Here is a 22,543-nt window from a genome sequence, read left to right as displayed (position 1 = left end):
CTATTATCTCTTGCTCTTATTACATGACCAGCCTTCCCCCTACCCCTGCCCCTGCATTACAGATCATGCATCTTCTGAATATGCCACTTCCTGTGTGCAGGTCATTGTAAGTAATATACTCTACCTCCCTCCCCCTCTTCACACACATAAACACATCTTTCCATTGCCTTTTGGGTCATCTGCCATTTTGATTCTTGGAAGATCATAGTATTCCATGATTCACAGTTATATGACTTCACTGGCAAAAATATTAGTGTTACAGAGGTGGGTTTTTATTTCAGGGATCAGTTTGTGAGTTACTCAGTTTGTGAAAAGCAATCCCACTTGCTCTCATTTCTACTATTCCACTTTGGGCCCACGTTATTGTCTGCCTTCAAGTGTCTGTCTACGATACATGTACTTACTGATTTGGTTTTGATTTTATTTTTTGTTCTGTCAAGTTGGCAGATCTGATTCTGAAATGATTCCCACATTGGTAACAAGTTTTTGCCTGTCTGTCTCTAGTAATAGTCAATTTCATTTTCTGTGGTGATAGTGAGAGTAGGACATGTCCAATTCCTTCTAACTCTTCTTGAAGAAAGTCGTCATGATATATCATGGTCAGTCTTCTATATAGTTTATATGTCTTTAGCCTCTTTCTTTTCTTAATCCTCCTAGACTATATTTTATGATGTATTTTCAGCCTTTTCCCTTATGCCTACCTCTGCATCTAAGTCACTAGGTTTTAAGGTATATATTGACTTAATTTAGTGGTTTGCTAATTGAGTTCTTGGAATTTCTTTACCTTCTCAACCTTGCAATATGTCAGAACATGTTAGAGTTATCTTTGTTTTCCTTTTGCTTACGTTCATTATGAACAGCACAAAATGAAGTGCCCAATTGTCTCCTGAAATGATACTTATTGTTGTCTCTGGGCACACATTGAAACAAACTCTGTCAACACCTTTATTTGCCTCTCCAAGGAGAAACCTGTGAGGCATCCTTCCAGTTAGCTTCAATTTCCTTATAGTTTTTTTTTTCATTTATAGTGAGAATGTGAATATGCTTCACATCCTGTACTATAAAATCATAGATTTTACAAAGTTGGAAGGGACCTCGGAAGACCATCTAGTCCAACTCATATGTTAAAGGAATCTCCACTATAATATACTTGGGAGGGTGATAGTCCAGAAGAGCTCCAAGGAGGGGTGCCCCTCAAGGCATCCCACTCCACTCTTAGACAGCATTTATTGTTAGGAAATTTTTCTTAACATCAACCTTAGAGTTCTCTTTGCCCATTGTTCTTGGATTTGTCCATTGGGGCCAAACAGAAAAAGTCTAATGCCTCCTCCTCATGAAAATTCATCAAGTCCTTAAAGATACCTACCATGTCTCCCTCAGTTCTTTCTTTTTTTTCTTCCAGAATAAACAAAACTAGTTCTTTCAACTAATTTTCACATGACATGGACTCAAGTCCCTTCACCATCCTCGTTGGGGCACATCCCCCCACCCCCATACTCTCCAGTTTGTCAATGGATATCTTTTACAATTTTTTGATTGTCATTGTCTTTCTTAAAATTCATTGCCTAGAATTCAACACAGTGCTCCTGAGGAGATCTGATGAGGAAAGTGTACATTGAGACTATCACCTTATTCCTTGAAGCCATGCTCCTCTTAATGCAACTCAATTCAGAATAGTATTAGTGGCTGCCACATCACTCTGCTGACTCCTAACGAGTTGATAAACGCATTAAAACATGCTATATAACCATGCCTCTCCCGTTATATACTTGTAAAGTGAAGTTTTTGCCCCCAAGTGCAAGAGTACATTTATTCCTGTTGAAATTCATATTCAGCCCAATGCTGTCATCAGTCAGGATCCTTTTGAATCCTCATTTTTCCACACAGTGTTAGCTACTCCTCCAAATATTGGGTTGTCTTCAAACTTGATGAGCTACCTTCCATGCATTTAACTGAGTCATTGATAAGAATGTTAAGTTGTACCTGGCCAAAAACCGGTCCTTGGGGAACTCACTTCTCTGGAGACCTTCTGTCATACTGACATTGAATCAGTCACTACTCTCTGAGTCCAGGCATCCAACCAGGTCTGAATACATCTGGTTATATTGTTCTCTAACCCGTTTAATCTTTCCATCTTCTTTACAAGAATAATTTGAGATACTTTATTCAAAACTATGCTAAAATCTAAATTTACTATGTCCATAGGATTCTCCTCATCCACTCTAATAATCCTGTCATAAAAGGAAATGAAATCTGTCTGTCATGAACTGTTCTTGATAAAAACCACGTTGGCTCTTTGTAATCGCCACTCTTTCCTGTCTATATATTGGCCGACCACCCTTTTAATGATTCATTCCAGAATTTTTCCAGAAATAGAAGTCAAGCTCACTGACATAGAGTTTATTGATTCTGTTCTCTTCTAAATTGGGATATTCGCCTTTTTCTAGTCTCCCACAGGAGGTACCTCTCCTATTTTCCATGATTTCCAGTTGATGTTTTATTCTGTCTTGTGGAATTCTTAGCCCCCTCTGCTCCCTTTTTGACCACTTTGCCCCTTCGCCTCAGAAGTTGAAGTAGGACATACCTTATTGACAACCATTTTTATGTGTCACTGTTTCGTGGGTTGTCATGGTCAAAGAGTTCAGCACCTGGTCGCCAGCCTGCTGATAATACCTCAGACTGGTCTTTGGGTTGCGGGCAGTCAGGACCTGTACTCAGAGCTTTCCTAGCAGAATCTGCCAAAGTTTACACTTTACTGTCATAATTTTCAAGGACCTAGAAGTACCTAAAAGCCACATGAAGCATTGGAGTAGGACTTTGTGGTAGGTATATAACTTATTCTCTATAAATATCTACGTTGAAATTTGAGCTCATGCTAAGTTGCTAGATTTCCAAAAAAGAAAATTGAATTTTCATGTTTAAGATCTCCAGATACAGTTGCTGGAGAACGTGTAATGCAGTTAATTCTGTGGTGGTTGTCTGTGTGTACTTATGAGTCTTCAATTACCCAGCGACTCCGAGTTTGACTTAATATGCAGGTTGTATTGTTTTAGGAGAAGAGTGACTAGCATTTACTTCTTCCTTTTCTGTATATTAAAAAGAGAACCTGCTTTTTCTTCTAATTTTGTTTGTCAAATGCGCTTTGAATATTATAGCTTTCAAAGAAACACAATTACTTGAGAAGGAGAAAAAGGCAAAACTCCAATATGAGAAGCAGATGGAAGAAAGACAGAGAAAGATAAAAGAACAGAAGCAGAAAGAACAGCAGCGACGAGCAGCCGTGGAAGAGAAAAGAAGGCAGAAGTTAGATGAAGAAAAGGTGTGTTACATGTTTGCTTAATGCTTCTGACCCCGGTGACCCTGGGCAAGTCACTTCACCTGTGTCTGCCTCAGTTTCCTCATCTGTAAAATGGGGCTCATAATAGCACCCAGGGTTGTTGTGAGGATCAAATGAGGTAATATGGTGCAGAGTGCTTAGTACAGCGTCTGGCCCATAGTAGGTGCTGTAGAAATGTTTCTTCCCTTCCTTTCCCCCTAACATGCTGCAAATAATCCAAGGCCACTGTTGTGTCCTACATCTGGGATGCTTTTCTAATAGCCTCGTGCTGTTTGTCTCTTCCTTTCTCTTTCCAGCCCTTCATATGGAAAATCAGGTTTGCCTCACCTTCTCTTTTTCCCCTTTCTTCCATGTTATATCTCTTGGGCTATTGAAACCTTCATGATTAGTTACTTCTCAGCTTGGGGAGTAAGCTCCTGTCCAGCTAAAGACCTGGGCTGCAGTTGGCCTGCTATATTATGACAGCTACTTGGGCTGAGGACACCAGGCTATGGAGCTGGGCTAGACTGGCTCAGGGCCCTAAACTAGGATTGCTGCATGCTCTTCTCTGTGACCTTGACTTTTTTCACTTGGCCATGGGGAAGCTGCCTAGAATTTTGAGTGTTTTACTTGAATGGTGACAAGATTCATTTGACATTTTCTCCTCGTTATTCTCTAGGCAATCCTGATCTCCTGGCCCCTTTCCCCCTAATCTTTCCTGCTTCTGCATCCATCAGTGAGTGTTACCCAGCCCCAGCAAGTCCTATATTTTTACTGGAGTTAAAGCTCTAGATTTTAATAATAATAGTTCTGGCCTCTCATCAAGTATTTATTAAGTGCCTGTTGTGTGCTAGGCATTGGTAATATAAAAAGAAAAGTTAAATAGTCCCTGCTCTCAGGAAGTTTTCATTCTTCTTGGGGATTACATATTCACAGATAAGTCCATACATGCACACGTGTGCACACACAAAATACACAATTATTTGGAGGAGCATCAACTGCCAGCAGAATCAGGAAAAGCTTCTTGAAAGGACTTATGGGTTCTAAGACCACAGAAGTGGGGAGGGCGAAGAACATTCAGGGCACTGGGATAGCCTATATAAAGGCAAGGATGTAGGAGATAGATTGTTTGATGTTGGGAACAACATGCTGAAGCATGTAGGGTGAGGGACTAAGGTGCCGTGAGTTTGGAGAGGGAGGCTGCAGCCAGACTGAGAAAGGCTTAAATGCCAAATGGAGAAGCTCAGAGTTCTCTAGCAGCACACAAACCTCCCTGTCAGGAATATAAATTTGTCAGTGGAGTGGAGGATGGATCTAAGAAGGGAGAGACTGGATATGAGGAGACCTCTGTGAGGGGCTGTTGAAGTTGCCCAGACTAGAGGTGATGAGAGCCTGAACTAGGATGGTTGTGGTGAGTAGAGAGGAGGTGGGTGGAAGAGATGCTGAAGAGGCTGAACTGACAAGACTTAGCTTAACTGACAAGATTGGATGAAGGGGTTATGAGTGAGAGTGAAGAGTTGGGGATGACTCCAGTTTGTAAACCTGGGTGACTAGAAAAAATGGTGGTACCCCTAAAGTCTGTTGCTGAAGTAAAATCTAAAGGATCTGGAATCCTTGAGGTGTGAGTCATGCCAGATAGCCAAGTTTTCTGGATACCTTTTAAACACCAATACTTGAAAAACAATTTTAATGAAAATATTCTTAAAAGGTCCTATTTCTTGAACAGAGTATAATTGACATAATTTAGTGTAATCTTGCCTCAAGGTCATCATCATGATAATTAATTGTAATCCTGTTTTGTAATATAATGATGACTTTAAGAGCAGCTTTAGCATTGTAGGATTCTTTACTTCCAAACTAAGTTACCCCTGCCTGCCATGTTCTTTGAGTTACTATATTGGCTTTTTATAGTTTTTCTCTCTTTCTTCTTGCTTCTCAGTGTTGTCATTGTCCCTGCCCTACTTCTAAATTGCTATTTCTAATCTACTGTGGTCTTAGAAGCCAGATAACCAACCTCATTAGAATTGTGTGTGAAATAAAAGGACAGCAGGCTCAGAGCATAATACCAATGTCTCTCCTATAAGTAGAGCACTTTACCATGTTAATTTTGAGTGCTCAAGAGGCTAGATTTAATAAATAAGTGCTTATCCAGGACAGATGTTATAGGATAATGATCTTGTATGTTCTCCCTGGGCTTATTTTCACATGTATCCTAGTATTAGTCAGGATATTTGAGTACTAGTTAGTGCCATGTTACTGTTAGTTCAGCTTGTGGCTCACAATGAATCCCATCCTATTCCACGATGTGTGGAGGTCATCAGTAACCATCCTATTTCACATATGTGCAACTTGGTTTTTAGCTACAGGTAAATTCAGATATTTTGTATTTGTCCTGATTTTTCTTGAATCTTATTTTTTGGATTGTTTTGCTTTTACTTTGCTAAAACCATGGGAATAGATGTTTCTTTCAATAAAATAATAACATGCTTAAATAAGATACCTTGTCAGAGGTACTTTTCCTTAGGTCAGTTTGGTGTCTTGTACAATAGGACTGTAACTTCTGTGTTTTTTGTAGTTATTTGTGTATTAGCGTCACCAAGAGCATGGACTGGATTGTGTGGCTTAAAGACCTCATATTGATACCAAAAACCAGACCACCATTTGCTTTCATTCTGAAGTTTCAGAACTTGCATTTATTTTGGGTTAGGACAGATACATATTTTGAATGCTTGGGTGCCTTTCTTCAAATTGTCTGTTATACCTTCCCAGCAGGGTAGACAAGGACATATATACCAGACATTGGCTTAGCATGTTTCTTACAACCATTGTCAGATGAATAACTGGGTTTGAGAATCAGCAGTAAGTGTATAATATTTCTTGGAAGAATCCTTCATTTGTGAGGAAACATGTAGGAGCAGTGGTGGCTCTGGAAACAACTGGCTGAAGGTCCTCTGTTTGAGGGCGGCATAGCGTAGTGGGAAGTCCTAGCCCTGGAGCTGGGGACGCCGCCTTTCAGTCCTGGCTTGGGAATGTGGTCCAATCCCTGAACCTTGCTGAGCATCATATCCTTGGACTGCCTTTTTCTTTACAGCACCATGCTGAAGACAGTGCTTTTTAAATGATCAAGGATTGGGGAATTGTGAGCTATTATTTATATTTTTATAATGTGACATAAAAATCTGTGTTCATCTATATCATAGACAGTGTTCATATACAGTGTAGAATGAAAGGTGACTTCTCCCTTTCATTAATATATATGTTTATATATATACATATATATATTAAACTCTTGATTACTAATATTCTTTGACACATTCACCTCTTTTTCTTTGCTTCTGAGATGTCTGCTGCTCTGAATTTTTTTCTCTTCAAAAGGCATAGACTGCTCTTTTTTCAGTAGCTTTATCTTAGCTCCCAGACAAATAGTCATTTTTATCTAGGGAATTTGTAGGGATGGTGTTACTGTGATATTGTCGTTGTCAAAGTTATTGTCCCTGAGGTTGGCTTTATTTAGTCAAGTATGCCAAGCATCCTTAGTGGATGTAGTGGAAATCCTGTAGTGGAAATTTAAGAAATTTTGAGACAAGAAGGCCATCTTACTCACTTTTGGAAACAGCATTAAAAAATTTCTGTCCGGAATATCAGTCTGTATAGCTATAGTTTTAGCTTACCAAGTGATTAGGTGGTTGAACTGGAAGTCAGGAATACCTGAGTTCAACTCCAGCCTTAGACACTCACTAGCTGTATGACCGTGGGCAAGTCAAGTCGGTCTCAGTTTCCTCATCTGTAAAATGGGGATAACAGTATTTGGGAGGATCAAATGAGATAACCTTTATCAAACACTTTCCAAACTTTAAAGCACCATATAAATGCCAGCTACTGCTACTCCTATTATTACTAATGTCTGTTATAATTTAGAGCAGGACTTTCGAATTATCATTATTGAACCTTGATTTTTTTAACCAGTTAAAGACCATGTAAGAAGCCTCATTTTATACTGAGACTCAGTTTAAATGACTTACCTGTGTCCCACAGTGTCAGAGAAGGGCTTTGAACCCAGTTTCCTGCTAACTTTGAGTTGAGTATTCTTTCCACTGCACCTTACTCTCTTGTACTTGAAAACAATATAAGATAGCATCTAATTAAATATTTAAACTAACTGTATGATACTTACAGTATGTTCTGTGGGCTAAAAAGAAGGGAAGTGTTCAGATGGGCCCCAGATTGGCTACTGGGAGTTAATTGGGCCTTGAAAAATTGAGTTGGGATGGGGGCTGTGGGGAAAAAGGGATGAATTTAAATTGTCAGGGAGGTAATGACTTGGAAGTCCTGTACCTTTTGTGTAAAGTCATAGTTTCAGATGTCAGATTTGCTTAAAGTGAGGTATACCTTTGCATTATGGTTGTAGGCTAGCCGTGAGCTCTTAACAAGTAAGGAGAAACAAAACAAGAAGCTAGTATTTAAAAGCTATGCCTCTACTCATAGTTTGGGGTCTCATTAGAATTTTCTGATAGGTTTTTTCCCATCAAAGCTTTTTCTTCAAAAAATCTTTTCAATTTACTATTTTAGTAGATAACATAAAGCTATTTGATTTGTATTTTCTATAACATAGGGACATAAGAGTGATACACATTGGGCATTATTGAATGGAAAGATAAATTGGAAATGATTCTTGACTTTTTACGTATCTATATTCTTTTGCTTTCATTTTACATACACAGTATTAGTTAATTGAATCTCTGGTTGCCAGCTATTCAGGTAATATTGTTACTACTAATGTAGAAGTATTATTGTTTCAATTTTATTTGCTTCAATATCTTACTTTAGTCATCTATTTTAATTTTATTCAACCTGCTTTCCTAGCTTAATGTTAGCATTTTGTCAGCCCAGTATTAAATGTTTCTTTAGTATAGGTAATTAAGTGTAACTTTAAAAGCCAATGATGTGGTTAGATTTAGAACTTAACAGCATTCTACATAAAGAGCTTTACACATCAGAGATCTTATTAGACATTATTTTCAGTGCAAGGACTGCTCAGATATGTTATAGAGGGGCTTCCCATACAGGTATAGGTTAGACTAGAGGGCTTCTGAGATAGCATCCAGTTCTGAGATTCTCTGATTATTTGTGGGTAAAGTAAGGCATTTATGTTCCCACAATTCTTTCTACATTTTTGCTTTAAGTCTGGGGTGCATGGGTGGAGGGAAGTTGCATAAACTATACATAAAGTTGATGTACTAATGTAATGGGTACTTATTTATTTTTAAATGTTAAATAGGAACATTATGAGGCAATGGTTAACCGTACTTTGGAACGTAGCAACCGCCTGGAACAGCGACAGAAGAGATGGTCATGGGGAGGCTCTGTAACACCAGATTCAGACAGCAAATCTGGTAATTATTAGTAGGACTGATTCCCTATAATGAAAAAGAAAAGCATTCAAAGAATTTTTAATGTTATTAACCCAATTTTAGTAGAATGTTTACTTTTATATATGATTTTTTTAGTGTTTACACCTAGATGTTAGTAATATGAAACTTATCACATAGCATTATCATTAGATTGAAATACTAAAATGAAGAGGTTACCATTTTGATAACTTTCATTCACCAAGACTAAAAAATGGTAGATGCTTACGTAATTCTCTCTGTTATGTGAGACTGCTTATTAAGCACACTAATTTTAGCAGCTTTTTTCATAGAAAAAGGAGACCTTTTAAAAATTTAAGTTTTAAAACTTTTAAGACTTAAATTAACAAAGTGAACAGAGGAAGCAATAAGACAAACATTGAAAATGACTGAAAATTGGTGAGTTGGACAAGCAGTGGTCCAAAAATTTTCTGAAGCTTTATTTTTGAATTTTTTTTTCATCAGTCACTTATAAATGTCCGTTTAAATGTAAACATTTGTGATCATTGATGGCTGTTTTAAGAACATAGATGATTTTATTAGTGTTATTGATGTTTAGTTAAAACCACTGTCTACATTTTTCCATTTGTATTATAACTGTTTTTCTGTTTAGGTCTGTCGAGCGCTTCCCCACCCAATCCTGTAGATTTAGTTGACAAAATCCCTTCTTCCACAGAGCTGCAGGCTGCAGAAGAAGGTGGATCCAGTGGTATTTGTTTCCAAAATTTTTGCTTGCTCTTAGTATGTACTTTCCACTAACATATGCTACTGTAAGCTTCCCTTTCATTAGTTGTGATGAAGTAAGCCATCGTGGTAAGGAAATATGCCACAGAGTCAGAGGTGTTGGGATTCTGGCCCTAGAGATATATAGCCACATGTTAGATTTTGTACAGGAAAATCTCACTTATTCAGATTAATTTAATTCCACTTAACAAACACGTATTAAGTTCCTCCCATGCTCACTGAACGCTCTACCAGGTACTGGGGATACAGAGATCCCTGTTCTCATGAAAGTTATATTTAGTATAGTTGGAAGGACATGACATGCAAGTTACCATAGTAGAGAATAACAGAAGATATATGTGGAAGAAAGGAACAAAGAAAATGTCATGTGTAAGGCAAGAAGGGGTTGGAAGAGACCTCATGGAGGAGGTGGTCGCATTGGAGTAGGGTGAAAGGAGAATGCATTCCAGGCACGAGGATGCTATAACTAAAGGTAGAGAAATAGGAAAAGGCGGGGGAGTTGAGGGAATGGAAAGGGAGGGAAGCTCCAAGTTGCAGAGGGCCTTGATCATTTGGCTAGATTTTATTTAGTAGTTGATGGGACTCAGTCACCAAAGGTTTTAGGCAGTGATGAGATTAGTGATTGGTGTTGTAGTTGACTCAGTGGAATTTGGGCATCAGCATTTAATGTCAGCTGGCATAGGGGACCTGCTAGTCCACTGAATTAGGTACTTTAGGATTGAGTTGGGGAAGCCAGTCTAAATGGATCGAGATACAAAGTACTTTCTAGGATATACAGCTATATACTTCACAGTACCTATAAAAACATATGTTAGTTGCTGATTTTGCCTTGATAGTTCTTTGTGGGGTTGCTTTCAAACATTGATGTAATTATTAATACAGATATGATAAACTAGACCCTCTAAAATGTTTTAAGACAGCTTATTCTCAAAGTCGACAGTTATCCCTTCTTTGAGTGTTGTGTTTGCCCAACTGATTGCAAGCTCTTTTTTTTCAGGGAAATGGGAACAGTGAATAGCTCATTCCATCAAAAGAATCATGGGTTCCCAGTTGGTGTAATCTAAATTAACATGTTGTTGGGGGGGTTGTTTTTTGTTTTTTGTTTCTTTTTTTGGTAAAAACCCAACCCAGGCCAGAATAGACAGTTAGTATGTTGTGGTTTGAGAGATGTCAGAGAGGCTGCTCTGTCCAAAAATATCTTCCCTCACTATGTACATCACTTCTACAGTGCCTGAAATTCTTCCATTAGAAATCATTTCTTTGAGATTGACTTTTCTGGTGCCAAGAGCTTCCTATTAAAATGTAGATTTAGCAGGAATACTTGAAAATACTATTAGACACCTTAGGTGAGGTTGATTGATAGCTATCCAAAGGACAAACCCTTGCTAGAAATGAGCTGTAGGATAGATAGGCCCTTGGAAATGCCTGAATAACAGGGTCGGGGAAATTGGGAATAAAGTAGTTAAAATGACAGGACTAGGGGAGGATACTTCTATCAAAACCCACCAGCCCTGTGTACCAGCAGCTATGAAACATCCTTTACAAAAGCAAAACAAAGTGACCCACAGGATTTTGAAGAATGGGCCAAGTCTCATTAAGAAACATCATAAATAATATGTAACGGAAACATCAGGCCAGAAGACAGTATTTCTCTTAAGTAAATGGACTGTTAAACAGCCAGAGATTTGTTTTTATGTTTGTCTCAACTCTGTTTCATCACTGTTTTTCTTTGACCTGAGTCGATGTTGGCCCATTTTAGAAAGTAGCCGTTAGCATGCCACCTCTTTCTACCACCACCAAAGCTGATGGGGTGACTAGATTTGGTAGATCAGGTGAATGCTGTATGCTTGGTATACTTTAAAGATTTCAGCAAAGGATTCAATTAAGTTTGTCATACAATGCTTGGAGAGGCTAGGTGATAGTTTAGTTTGAGGCATTTGAAACTGCTTGATTGACCAGACTGCCCCTCCACAAGCAGTTATTAATGGGGAAATGACAGTTTGGAGGAGGGAGGTTTTTAGTAGAATGGTAGTCCCCCTGCCCCCAAATCTGCCTGTGGTCATTCAGCAGTTTTGTTCATGATTAAGGTGAAAGACAGAGGCATACTTGTCATATTTGTACATGGCATGAAAGCAAGAGAGGTGGCTAACACATTGGCTGACAAGAGCCAGAAAGATGACAGTCATGGCATGAGGAGTCAGTAAGACAAGGTTCAATAGGAATAAGTGTGAAGTTCTATTTCTGATTTAAAAAAATTAACCCCACAAATCCAGGCTAGGGAATGCTTGGCTAGATTTTCCAGTGAAAAATCTTTGGGGTTTTTAGTGGACTACAAGCTCAGCCTGAGCTAATAGGGTGACATGGCAGCCAAGGAAAATCTGTTGCTGCTCTAGGTTGCATTTTAAAAGGCTAGTATCTAGGAGGAGGGAGGCAGTTGATTGGCTGTGCTTTGTCTTGGGCAGGATGCTGCATTCTGATCGGCATGCCACATTTTAGGAAAAGTTGACTAGAAGAAGGTACCTAGGATGGTGAAAGGACTGAAGAATAGGTCCTACTAAGATCCCTTGAAGGAGGAGTAGGGGTTTTCTTGAAAATAGAGGGCTCAGGAGGCACATGATTGCTGCTGTTAAGTATTTCAAAGAAGAGGGATTCGATTTATTCTGCTTGGGCCCAGCAGTGCAGATATGTAAGGGAAAACTTCAGAACAATTCGATCTGTCCAAAAGTGATGCCTCAGGAATGTTAGAAAGGGAGTTCTTGATCTGAGATCCCTTTCAGAACTGGCACTCTGTGTTAACCTCCCACTCTCAACACTAACATAACCTCTTCTAAAACATGCTACTTTAAAAAAAGTTTTATAAGACTTTATAACTCTCTATTGAGATTGACTCTTAATACTGACAAACCTGGTGAAGCATCTTTTGCAGCAGATCCCTGTACACAGAGAGTGCATTTATTAGATGCTTAATCTGTGCTAGGAACTTTGATGCAAATAAATGCCTGCTAAACAAACCCTGTCCTCAAGGAACTTACATGTGAATGGAGAAAGGCAATACATAAAGGGGTGCCAGGTAGAGATATGTACATGGCGGGAAACATCCTGGAAGTGCTGTGGAGCCCTAGAACCAGGCAAGATAAGGCCACAGTTGGCCTACTAAAGCCCAGGGAACTGAATCCAGTTTTCCAATGGTAGAGGGAGTGGAAGCCATGGCCAGAGTGGAACTTCAAATCAAGTGTTGTTATTAGGGGCCAATTCTGAGAGCTAGAAATGGCCTTATTATACAGACTCAGTCACTATCATGTCATTCATTAAAATAACTCCCATGGATAGAATGCTTTATGGTTCATAAAATACTTAGCCAAAAAAAAGTGCAGGAATTATTAGCCCTGTATTGAGAATGAAGAAATTGAGGCTTAGAGATCATTAAATGATCAGCTTAAAATCACATAGCTAGTAAGTGTCCAAGTTGGAAAGTATCATAAGATTATGGCTTTTGAGCTAGAGGGGATCTTAGAGAGAGCCATCATCCAACCCTTTCATTTTCCAGGTGAGAAACCTGAGGCCCAGAGAAGCTAAGGGTGGCGTTCCTGATTACTTAGGTGGTGAGGGCAGAGCCATGATTTCAACCCCGGTCTTCTCATACCAAATCGAACATTTGGTACTGTACCATGATGTTGCTTATGAGCCAAGCTCTAATGATTCCAAATTGTGCATTTTTCATTAGTCCAGTGCTTGCTTGGCACCTAATGGGCCCTTAATAATTTCTAGTTGGCTGACTGTGCCATGCTGCCTCAAAATCTGGTCTTGCATTATTGACGTGCACAATATAATTAGACTCTGTGATAAGTAATACCCTAGCTGACTGATTATAAATGCCATACTTAATCCACTCAGGTGATTTTCTAGGACATCCATGATTGCGTGACTTAAAAGCAACAGCCCTCGTTAGTCCCTGAGCTGTGGCCTTTCTTAGGGAAACCTGGACACACAGTTCCTCAAGCCAGTTTAGTGGAACCCCTGACCCTGTTCCTCTTACTTATATAGTAGGACAACTGAGTGCTTGCTTAAGGGCCCAACAAGTCATGCTAGGTATATGAAGGATGTAGTATATGATACAGGACCTGTCCTCAAGAAGCTTAGTCTACATGAGAAGACAAGACATAGACTCATGAGAAGTCAAAATATGCCAAATGAATTATACAGATAGTAACAGTTTACAGGAGTGAATGATAACTATAGGTTGAACTAATTGGACAAGACCTTTGGCATTGGCTCTACACTGTAGGATATTGTGGTCTAGTGGTTAGTATGTTGTGTACATTATATGTGTAGTATATTATATGTATAGTCTTGTAGTGGATTGCAGAGCTAAATGCAGCCTTCTTGAAAATAGTGAGCAATGCTGTTCTCCCCCCCCTTTCTGCCCCACCCCCTCATCAATCCCACCTTGATAGAGAGTGCCCTAAACCTGTACATTGAACCTCTGTTGTGTCCCCCATCTGGCATGAGCCTAGCAAAGACTATGCTGAGTTCCCTGCTTTCCATAGAAGAATCTGCTATAGGACCACTTCTTTGAAGTTCAGATCCTTGTATCTGAAAAAAAAGACCAAACAATTTCATATTTATGTATATCACTGCATTCTATGCTGTATATTTGTTGGGTAACTGAGTTGACCAGTAGACTCAAAGAACATATCAGTATTAGGAAAAATAAGTTATCCCCATATGCTTTAAAAATTACTTTGGACTGATAATAGCTGCAGTGAAAGGAGCAGAAGTTGCAGCCGTGTATGTTAATCACTTGACCTTTCTGAGCCTCAGTTTATTCAAATGTAAGTTGGATGTAACGATAGCAGCTACCTCACAGTATTGTAGTGAGGATCAAATGTAACAATGAGTATAAAGCTCTTTCTGAACCATACAGCATTGTCCAAAATAGCTGTTGTTATTATGGCTATAAAAGCTGTGTTATGCAAAACAGAGGTGGCATTTTGACCATGACTCCCAAAATACACCTTAATCCTACCAGGAGCTGTAGGCAGCAATCTGCCTTATTAGATTGTAGCAGAAGTCCTTTTTTAATAAAATGCACAGAAAGAAATGCTGGAGAAAACATAGTCGATGGGAGCACATGCTTCTTTCTTCCTATGTTCAGGCTGGGTGAGATGGAGAATTGTCCAACCCGTTGGGTATAGTATAGGTGCTAGCCTTGCATTCTTCCATATCACTTCCTTTGTCCTGGGAAGAGCATATGATATGCACCAATAAGAGACTTGAATCAGAATCGTGGAATCCTAGATTTTCAGGGAGAAGGGACTTGAATCAGAATCACTGAAATCTTAGATTTTGAAGGAGAAGGGATCTTCTAGGTTAGCTAGCCTTAGACTCTCAGTTTACAGAGAAAAAACAGGTTAAGAGTCAAAGAAGGGAAGTGACTTGTGAGAGATGAAACAGGTAGTAAACAACAGGTCCAGGATTTGAATCCAGTTCCTCTGACTCCACCATGCTGCCTTATTATCATCAATTCCTTATTTCATGCCTGCTTTCTTCATTCTTTGGGTGCCGTACTAGGAAAGTTTATTGGTAAGAGAGAGGACCTCACTGTTAAGGTGAGTAATTGCTTCTGTGCCAAGGCTTGGTTCTTCTGCCATTGCCAACTAGAAATCAGTTTTTCCTGTGCTGTATGCCATGCAGTATCATTTGCCAGGCAATATCCTTTTCATATGCTTTCTTATAATGCCTGATTGTAAACTGCATTTCACATATTAACCAATTACTGCTTAACAAAGGAGTTTGTTTATGAGACATCTCTTCCTCTGCTGACTTAGTGTCCTATTCTGAAAAAGCTCAGATTTGGTTCTATCAGAAATAATTAACCATTGAGACCCCATTTGATCTGAAATTGGAATAATTATTGAATTTGTATTACTTTAATTATAAAAAAGTACTTTCTTAAATATGTTACTAAGTTAGAAATGATTTTTCCTGCTAGCTTTTGCCCTATTTTAGGATAATGAAAATGTGGAAGAAGAAATTAGCTTAAACAAATCTATTTGTTGGAAAAAGACTTTTGGGGCAGGACTAAAATAATATGTTTTATGGATTTTTTTTGTTAGAAATAGAAACCTTTTTTTTAAGTTTTCCCATTTTCTTCATGACATAGACAATATCAACCAGAAATTGGTATCAGGACTGTAGATGTATTTTTGAAGTAGCCTTGAAATATTTTGGAAGAGATTTCTGTTTCTTGGGAAAGGTTAAGTCAGTGCATTTCTTTTAATCCCATTTTTAATTTTGAAGTCTGTAATTATGGAAGACTATCTTTTAGATTTAAAAAAATTATCCAGCTTACCAAATTTTTCTTACTATCCTCTTTCCAAGTTTCATAGATTATTCTATACAGAGTATGAACTAAACAAAATCAAGTATGTTTTCTACGATGCTGCATAAATTATTCGCATGCCCAGAATAGAAATCCGCATATTTTCAAAAACAAGTGAAATTTATATGACTTCAAGTTAATGACTTATCTTGAACATCATGTACCTAAGAGCCAAATTACAAAAATGCATTTTCAGGACAGAATACTTATGCTTCAGTGAACACTTGTGATTTAGAGAATGATGCTTAAATATTTGAGCTATGATTATAATAAATATTATTTTTTTCATTCAGGCAACAGATATGCTTCATCTACAGCGAATCTCAAACAAACAGATTCCATTATCAATAAACGTTTGTCTTCATCTTCAGCAACTCTTCCGAGTTCTGACAAGAGTAAGTGTAGTTATTTTATGGGTTTCTGTGTAGGGAGATGAACTCTTCATACATATTTATTTTAATTGTATAAATAAATCTTCATATTCTTCAAGATTTTAATTTATTTGAGATGATCACTCCATTGTACTTGAAGTAGAGGAGTTGTTCATCATCCCTTCAAAGTCATTTTCACTGATGTGTAATCTTGGTTTATGATTCTTTTATTAATCCTACCAAATGGATTTACTGGGCTTTAATTGTGTGATTTGCTATTCAAAGTGTTAATTTATTGCGACCAAAAGTTACCAAGACTTAATTGTAGAATGTTTGAGACTAAATGTTTCTGTCTTTTTTCTACTTACATATTAAAGAATTTTATTAATCATTATATTCTAAATTAGTAATGAAAATTCTTTTCCAAGGCTTATGTTGATATACTAGCTACTCACTGTGACTGATGGCTGGCTAGATAGCGTAGTGGATGAATGCTGGTCTTGGTTGAGTTGAAATTCTGTCTCAGACACTTATTACCTATGTCACCCTGGGCAAGTCACTTAACTTCTCTGTGCCTCAATTATCTTCATCTCTAAAATGAAGGGGTTGGACCTGATACCCTCCAAGATCCTATCTAGCTCTGAATCTCTGGTGCTGTGTATATAGACATGTCTATATACATTGAATGTTTGGCATAATTAATATTTAGGGAAGACTGAGGGCATGGGTTAGTTGTGGCTCTCATCACAGTAATCACTTATTGGGTGAATTACATTTGATGGTCATGTTGGACACTAGGAAAATTCACGTTTTTCAGTCAATTAGCAGAAAAAATGAAAGTAGCAGCAGCATTTAATTTATACAGATAAAAAGCAGGCTCACTCACTCTTTTGAGTGCTGTCCATTTTTCTCAAAGTGACTACGTGGTAATTTCTGCCTTTGGGAAAACATGGAGGCCATTGGGGAGAAGCTGAGGAATGGAATGTTCTTTTTGGTGCTGTATATGTGTTATGACTAGATTCCGTTACAGAAGAAAAGGGGTAGCCACTTGGAGTTGAGCTCCTTGTATCATATCCAATTATTTGATCTTTGTGTAAAATTTTACCATTTCAATATGTTTCTGATTCCTATGGTTATTTTTTTTAGATATTAAGATGACAGGTCTTTTAAAATTTAGTGGCTGTTTAGGTTATTGATACTTCCAGGTCCTTAGTGTTCTTTTTCCTGATCTTGAAATCTTATCGTAATGAAATTTATGGTAAAAATAAGGCTTTAAAGGTAAACGTTTTCTTTCCTAATAAAGTAAAATGCAAAAGGTTTCATTTTCAATTTCAGTTCACTTAAAGCTTCCTTGTTTTTTCTTGATGAAAGAAGGTTATTATGATTATCATGGGCAGTCATGTAGTAAAATTGGAACAACTTCTTTCCTATAGTAATAGCTCATATTGACATAGTGCTTTAAGGTTTGGCAAGTATTTTCTCTCCAACAGACCTGTAAGAAAGGTAGTGCAAGTTTTATTATCCTCATTTTACAGATGAGGAAAATGAGACTTCTACAGGGTTAAGTATTTTGCCAGTGATCACAAAGTTAGTAAAATATTTGAGGCCAGATTGGAACCTGGAGCTGTGACTCCAAAGCTACCACTGCCCTTTATACCTCAAGGTCACAAGATATTAACTGATAGACCTGGCATTTAAAAGGCAAAATAAAAATATCTGCCAGGTCTTCTTTTAAGTAGTCCCTTCTGACACTTGAAGCATGTTCAGTCTACAAAGATAAACATTACAGACACAAATAAATTACCTGATCAGATGCATAGTATTGTAAATATTTCTTTTTTAAACTGTGAATGATTAGAACCTTCTGTTTTCCTTTTACTTGTAGTGGAAATAAAGGCTTCAAGATGCATTATAATTAATTTACTCAAAAATATTTCATCACTTTATTTTCACAGTATGTTTTTTAAAAAATTCATAAATTGAGCAGATGACTTAATGATCATTTTTCAGTTGCCAAAGGAACTTCCAAATGACTGTACTATTTTTATGAATGTGCCAATGTGCGCTTTCACTTTGCAGCTGCCAAAAAGAGGAGTTGTGCTTTAAGCAGCTGGCCTAACAAAGAAAGGCCCTGAGCATTCTGAGCAGCCTCTCCCCAGCAAGGGCCAGGACGTGGCTCATTTTCCCTTGTTTTATTTTCCTTGTAAAAATAGGAAAATACAAAGAAAACGGTTGGGATTATTCAAATTGTGAGATTTGCAGCACATATTACACTAATGGTGGGGGGAACGCTAAACGTTTTGGATGGTGGATGGAGATGTTAGACACAATAGTAGTAGGCTTCAGGGACTATGTACAAAATGACAGTGTGCTTATTCCTCAATTTGGAGGACTGATATCATTAAACACTCTAGTATAATCCCCTCTAATCCTACTGATTCTCCCATTTGTTTAAGTGTTTTATTTCTTTTTATTAATAATAATATCTATAAGTAAAAATAAATAATTTATTACTATATTTATGTATGTTTATGTTTTACAAAATGTTTTGAGAGGTAAGTTAGCTTACATTTTCTTAGAGTTAATCTGTAAGTAAGATATGGAAAGTAGTAAATGCTTATTTGCCAGTATGGTAAAGAAGAATTATCAACTCCGAATTCCATCATTTAAATAGCTTGTTTCAGTTAATGTTCCTTTGCATTTGGTCTCTGAAAGGAGCAAGCAGGAAAAGAAGCTTATATTTGACTAGACCTGATAGTGACACAATTTTATCTGCCCCAGTGGGGTCAGACTCCAACAGAGACATCAGGATCCCTGCAGGCCATAGAATTGACTTAGTTTTACAGTGTCATGCTATTTGCGTTTTACTGTATTATTATTTATTTTGTTAATTAGTTTCCCCATGGCATTTTAATCTGGTCCGGCGGCACTTGGGAGCGTTGCAGGGTGATGTGTTTGATGTCTCTAGTCTGCAGACCTAGGCAAAGTGGAAGAAAAAATGGATGTTTGGTTATTTAAGTGCAGATCCTAAAAGGTCAGCTTAATCACTTCAGAAGTTATCCTCAAAGTTAGAAGACAAAGGATTTCTCTTCTAACTAAAAAGATGAACACAAATGCCATAAATGAAGCTAGTAAAACAGAAAACCTTAAGTAAAATTTGTCAAGTATTCCTACAGGCAGCTCAGCAGGGTGACTCCAAGCCTGTTCCACCCACTGTTGTTAAGTAGTTCCAGCAAAAGCCACAATAGGAGATGAAATAATGTTACGAGGAATTAAGGGGCATAAGTGCCATCTGCCTTGGATCTTGAGTGGTCGGCCAAATAAACTCCCAGTAGAGTTTCACAATGTTATTGATATGGGAAGGAGGTGGTATTCATTATAATATATTAATGACCCTATCATGACATGACATTAGAGGAAACATCATGGTAGGGTGTGCCTGTATAAAATTAAGCTAAAGAGATGGTCCATAGGGAGATAGAGATAGTGAGTTGTGTTAGAGGACTCAGTGCACTCCAGAAATTTTCATCGTTATTTTTAGTGAATTATAGAAATTAAATCTTAGGGGCTAGTCTTTACATTTTGAGGCAAGCTTTTTGTTGCCTTTATGACCTGTTTGTACATAGTCAGGAAAATAAGATTAGGTTTTGTTTAGTGCATGTTTTTGTATTTCTAAAGGTGAGACATGGTATTTTGTAATAAGCTGTTACCTTTTAAGAATTCCTATATCAAAATGAAAAGTTTCTAATTTTTCAAGGGTCTTTTCCTAACTAACATTTCCCTTTCAAACAGCTTTGGATGCCCCCCCCCCCTTTTTGTTTGCCAAACCAAATCCTTATATAATAGTCATTTCTTATTTCTGCTGGTAAAATCCTACCACACTCTATATCGTTGTGGAAAAACATTTAGAACGTACAGCTGGAAAAGACCTTCTAGCTCATCTTACTTCAGCCCCTTCATTTTGTAAATGGGGAAACTGAGGCCCATCCTAAAGGTTCTAGTGACTTATCCTAAACCACCCAGCTTGGAGGCCCCAGCTGCTGCTATCTGGCAACATCCATATAGCATTTGAAAGTTTGCCAAGCTTTTTGTGCACATTATCTTCTTTGAAGCTCATGACAGTCCTGTGAAGTAGCTGCTGTAGGTTAGCGTTCTTATTTCACAGATGGAAATTGAGGCCTGAGAAGGTTAAGTGACTTACCGGTGACCACACCGACACTAAGTGTCAGAGGCAGGATACAAAGTCATCCACCACACTGTGCACCAGGCAGATTGGAAGAGAATTATTCCAGCCAACTTAAATATTTACGAAACTATTGATAGTCCCTTGGGTTTTCCGTGTTGTAATTTAAGTAGTATCTAGGAGTCAGTAGTTTGAGAACTTGTGTACAAAATGACATAAAATAGCAACTCATTGGAAATTGTTTTCCCAGTTTCTTATGTTGTATGTAGTCATGATGTCCATGTGAGTTCCTTTAAAACAGACTGTATTCTGTACAGGGTCTGCTCGTACGTCCCCATTACCGAAATGCTTTCATTAGCGTGCTGGTGGTATACCATGACTTTTTCCTTCTTTTTTTTCCTTCAGTTAACCTCTTCATTAACATTGCATGTGTTTGAATACCAGGATAACCAGTGCAACCCTATCACATTGCAATGTTTAATCCTATTGTGATATAATGTGTTGCTCTCATTACTGCCTCTGTTTTTACGCTAAGAAATTTATCGTGTGCAGCCATTCATATCTCTCTTTCTTGCTTTGCCTTTATTTGTGTTGAATCCTTTCTGATTTGTTCTCATTATTCAGCTCGGCGCTTTCAGATCAGTGCTCTGGAGAGTAGTATAATCAGTCGCCTTCTCGCCCCTACACAAGCCTCTTTAGCTAAAAGCAAAAGTGCTGCTGCGTTATCTGCCGCTGGAAAAGATCCCTCAGGTAACAGGCGTTTGCAATCAGCCTGCGAGCTTTAGCGTTTGCACTTACCAAGTGAGACTTAATACCCACCTTAGCCACATCACTGTTTGAATTGATCGCTGTATCATAGCACTGTGTACTTTACACATTCAGTTACAGATTTATTTTACGATTCCCACTGTAGTATTATAATAGTAGATAGACGAGGCCCCCCGGTCCCCCTTTTAAAAGCAAACTAGTGTGTTGACCTACATATAAATAAATCCAGAAGAATTTAGAAGGTACTGTAGCACCAGCTGTAGAGGAAATGTAATGCATTACTTCAGTCACTAAGCAGGGATTGAAGCACCACCTATGTACCCAGGCATTGGCTAAGCCCTGGGGTTACAAAGAAAGTCAAAAGACAGTCCTTGCCCTTGAGGGGCTCACAATCTAATGGAGGGAGTTTTCATTTTTCCTTAAAAAAAATCGTCATGAACTGCCCTTTACCATTTTAATTAGGGGAGGAAGACTAGAAAAGTGAACTTGAAATTCTGCTGGGACTGTGTCAGTTCTAGGATATGTGTCCTCTAGAGTTCCAGAAACAGCTGTGTATAGCATAAAACCCTACTCAAGGTACCTGGTGAAAAATGTAGTGTATTAACTTCTTTTGTTCTGATTGACTCTCACCTCTCCCAGATTCTCTTCTCTTTCCTTCTTTACAACCACACTTCCCTTTTATATTCCTTCTCTCAGCCCTTTTCCTCTTTGCTTTTTGCTGACAGTTAGGACACAGAATTCCAGTGCTAATGCTGATGTGCTTGGGGTTCATTCAGCCTTGCTTTGGCCCACTTGTTCTGATGCTTTAGCTTGTTTTGAGCCAATTGTGTGTCCCTGATTTTTAGGTCACTCTTTTTTTCATCTAATCACCATTTTTTTTGCTTTGAAATGTTAGACATTTCTAACTCTCTGGTTTAACTTAGCATCATTCCCAAGGCAATTGTAAAATTTACTGGAGCTTCTATAGCTAGTTGAAAGGTAGTCACTATACTTAGGAATACCATTAGGCATCCTTTGGCTTTCCTGTAGTATAAAGTGTTGGTCTGAAAGACTGTAACTTTACTTCTGTAGAATTTTGTAGATATTTAAATAAAATGCTTTCTCCACAGAAGTTTGATGTTCAGGAAAAATAAACTTGCCAAACATTTATTAACTTGCTACTCTGTGCAAGGTGCCATGCCTGGGGTTTGCATCCCTTGAGAGACAAAGACAGAAACAAAAGAACCTCTTCCATCTACTGGAGGTTGGCTGTCAGTAGGCAACTAAAACATGAGGGAAAAAATCCATGTTCTGGAGGACAAAGAATTGTTCAATTTGACTGGAGCATTGAATGTATGTTAAGGAGTACTGCAAGACTTGAAGGGCAGGTAG

The 22,543-nt window shown here is 38.1% G+C and overlaps 1 protein-coding gene across 2 annotated transcripts in view; it reads left to right on the top strand.

The window, feature by feature from the left end:
* MAP7D3 (MAP7 domain containing 3) overlaps positions 1 to 22,543 on the top strand; it is a 75,950-nt gene that overhangs the window by 20,233 nt on the left and 33,174 nt on the right. For both annotated transcript variants that reach the window (XM_072626663.1, XM_072626664.1), the window contains exons 4-8: positions 3,156 to 3,319; positions 8,595 to 8,709; positions 9,338 to 9,433; positions 16,144 to 16,245; positions 21,029 to 21,154. In XM_072626663.1, the coding sequence (XP_072482764.1) occupies positions 3,156 to 3,319; positions 8,595 to 8,709; positions 9,338 to 9,433; positions 16,144 to 16,245; positions 21,029 to 21,154 (603 nt within the window). The remainder of the gene's footprint in view (positions 1 to 3,155; positions 3,320 to 8,594; positions 8,710 to 9,337; positions 9,434 to 16,143; positions 16,246 to 21,028; positions 21,155 to 22,543) is intronic.

Source organism: Notamacropus eugenii, chromosome X (assembly GCF_028372415.1).
Source record: "Notamacropus eugenii isolate mMacEug1 chromosome X, mMacEug1.pri_v2, whole genome shotgun sequence".
In the NCBI taxonomy this organism is placed as follows: Eukaryota; Metazoa; Chordata; class Mammalia; order Diprotodontia; family Macropodidae; genus Notamacropus; species Notamacropus eugenii.
The sequence above is the reverse complement of the archived record's forward strand: the minus strand, read 5'-3'. Positions and strand labels throughout refer to the sequence as shown.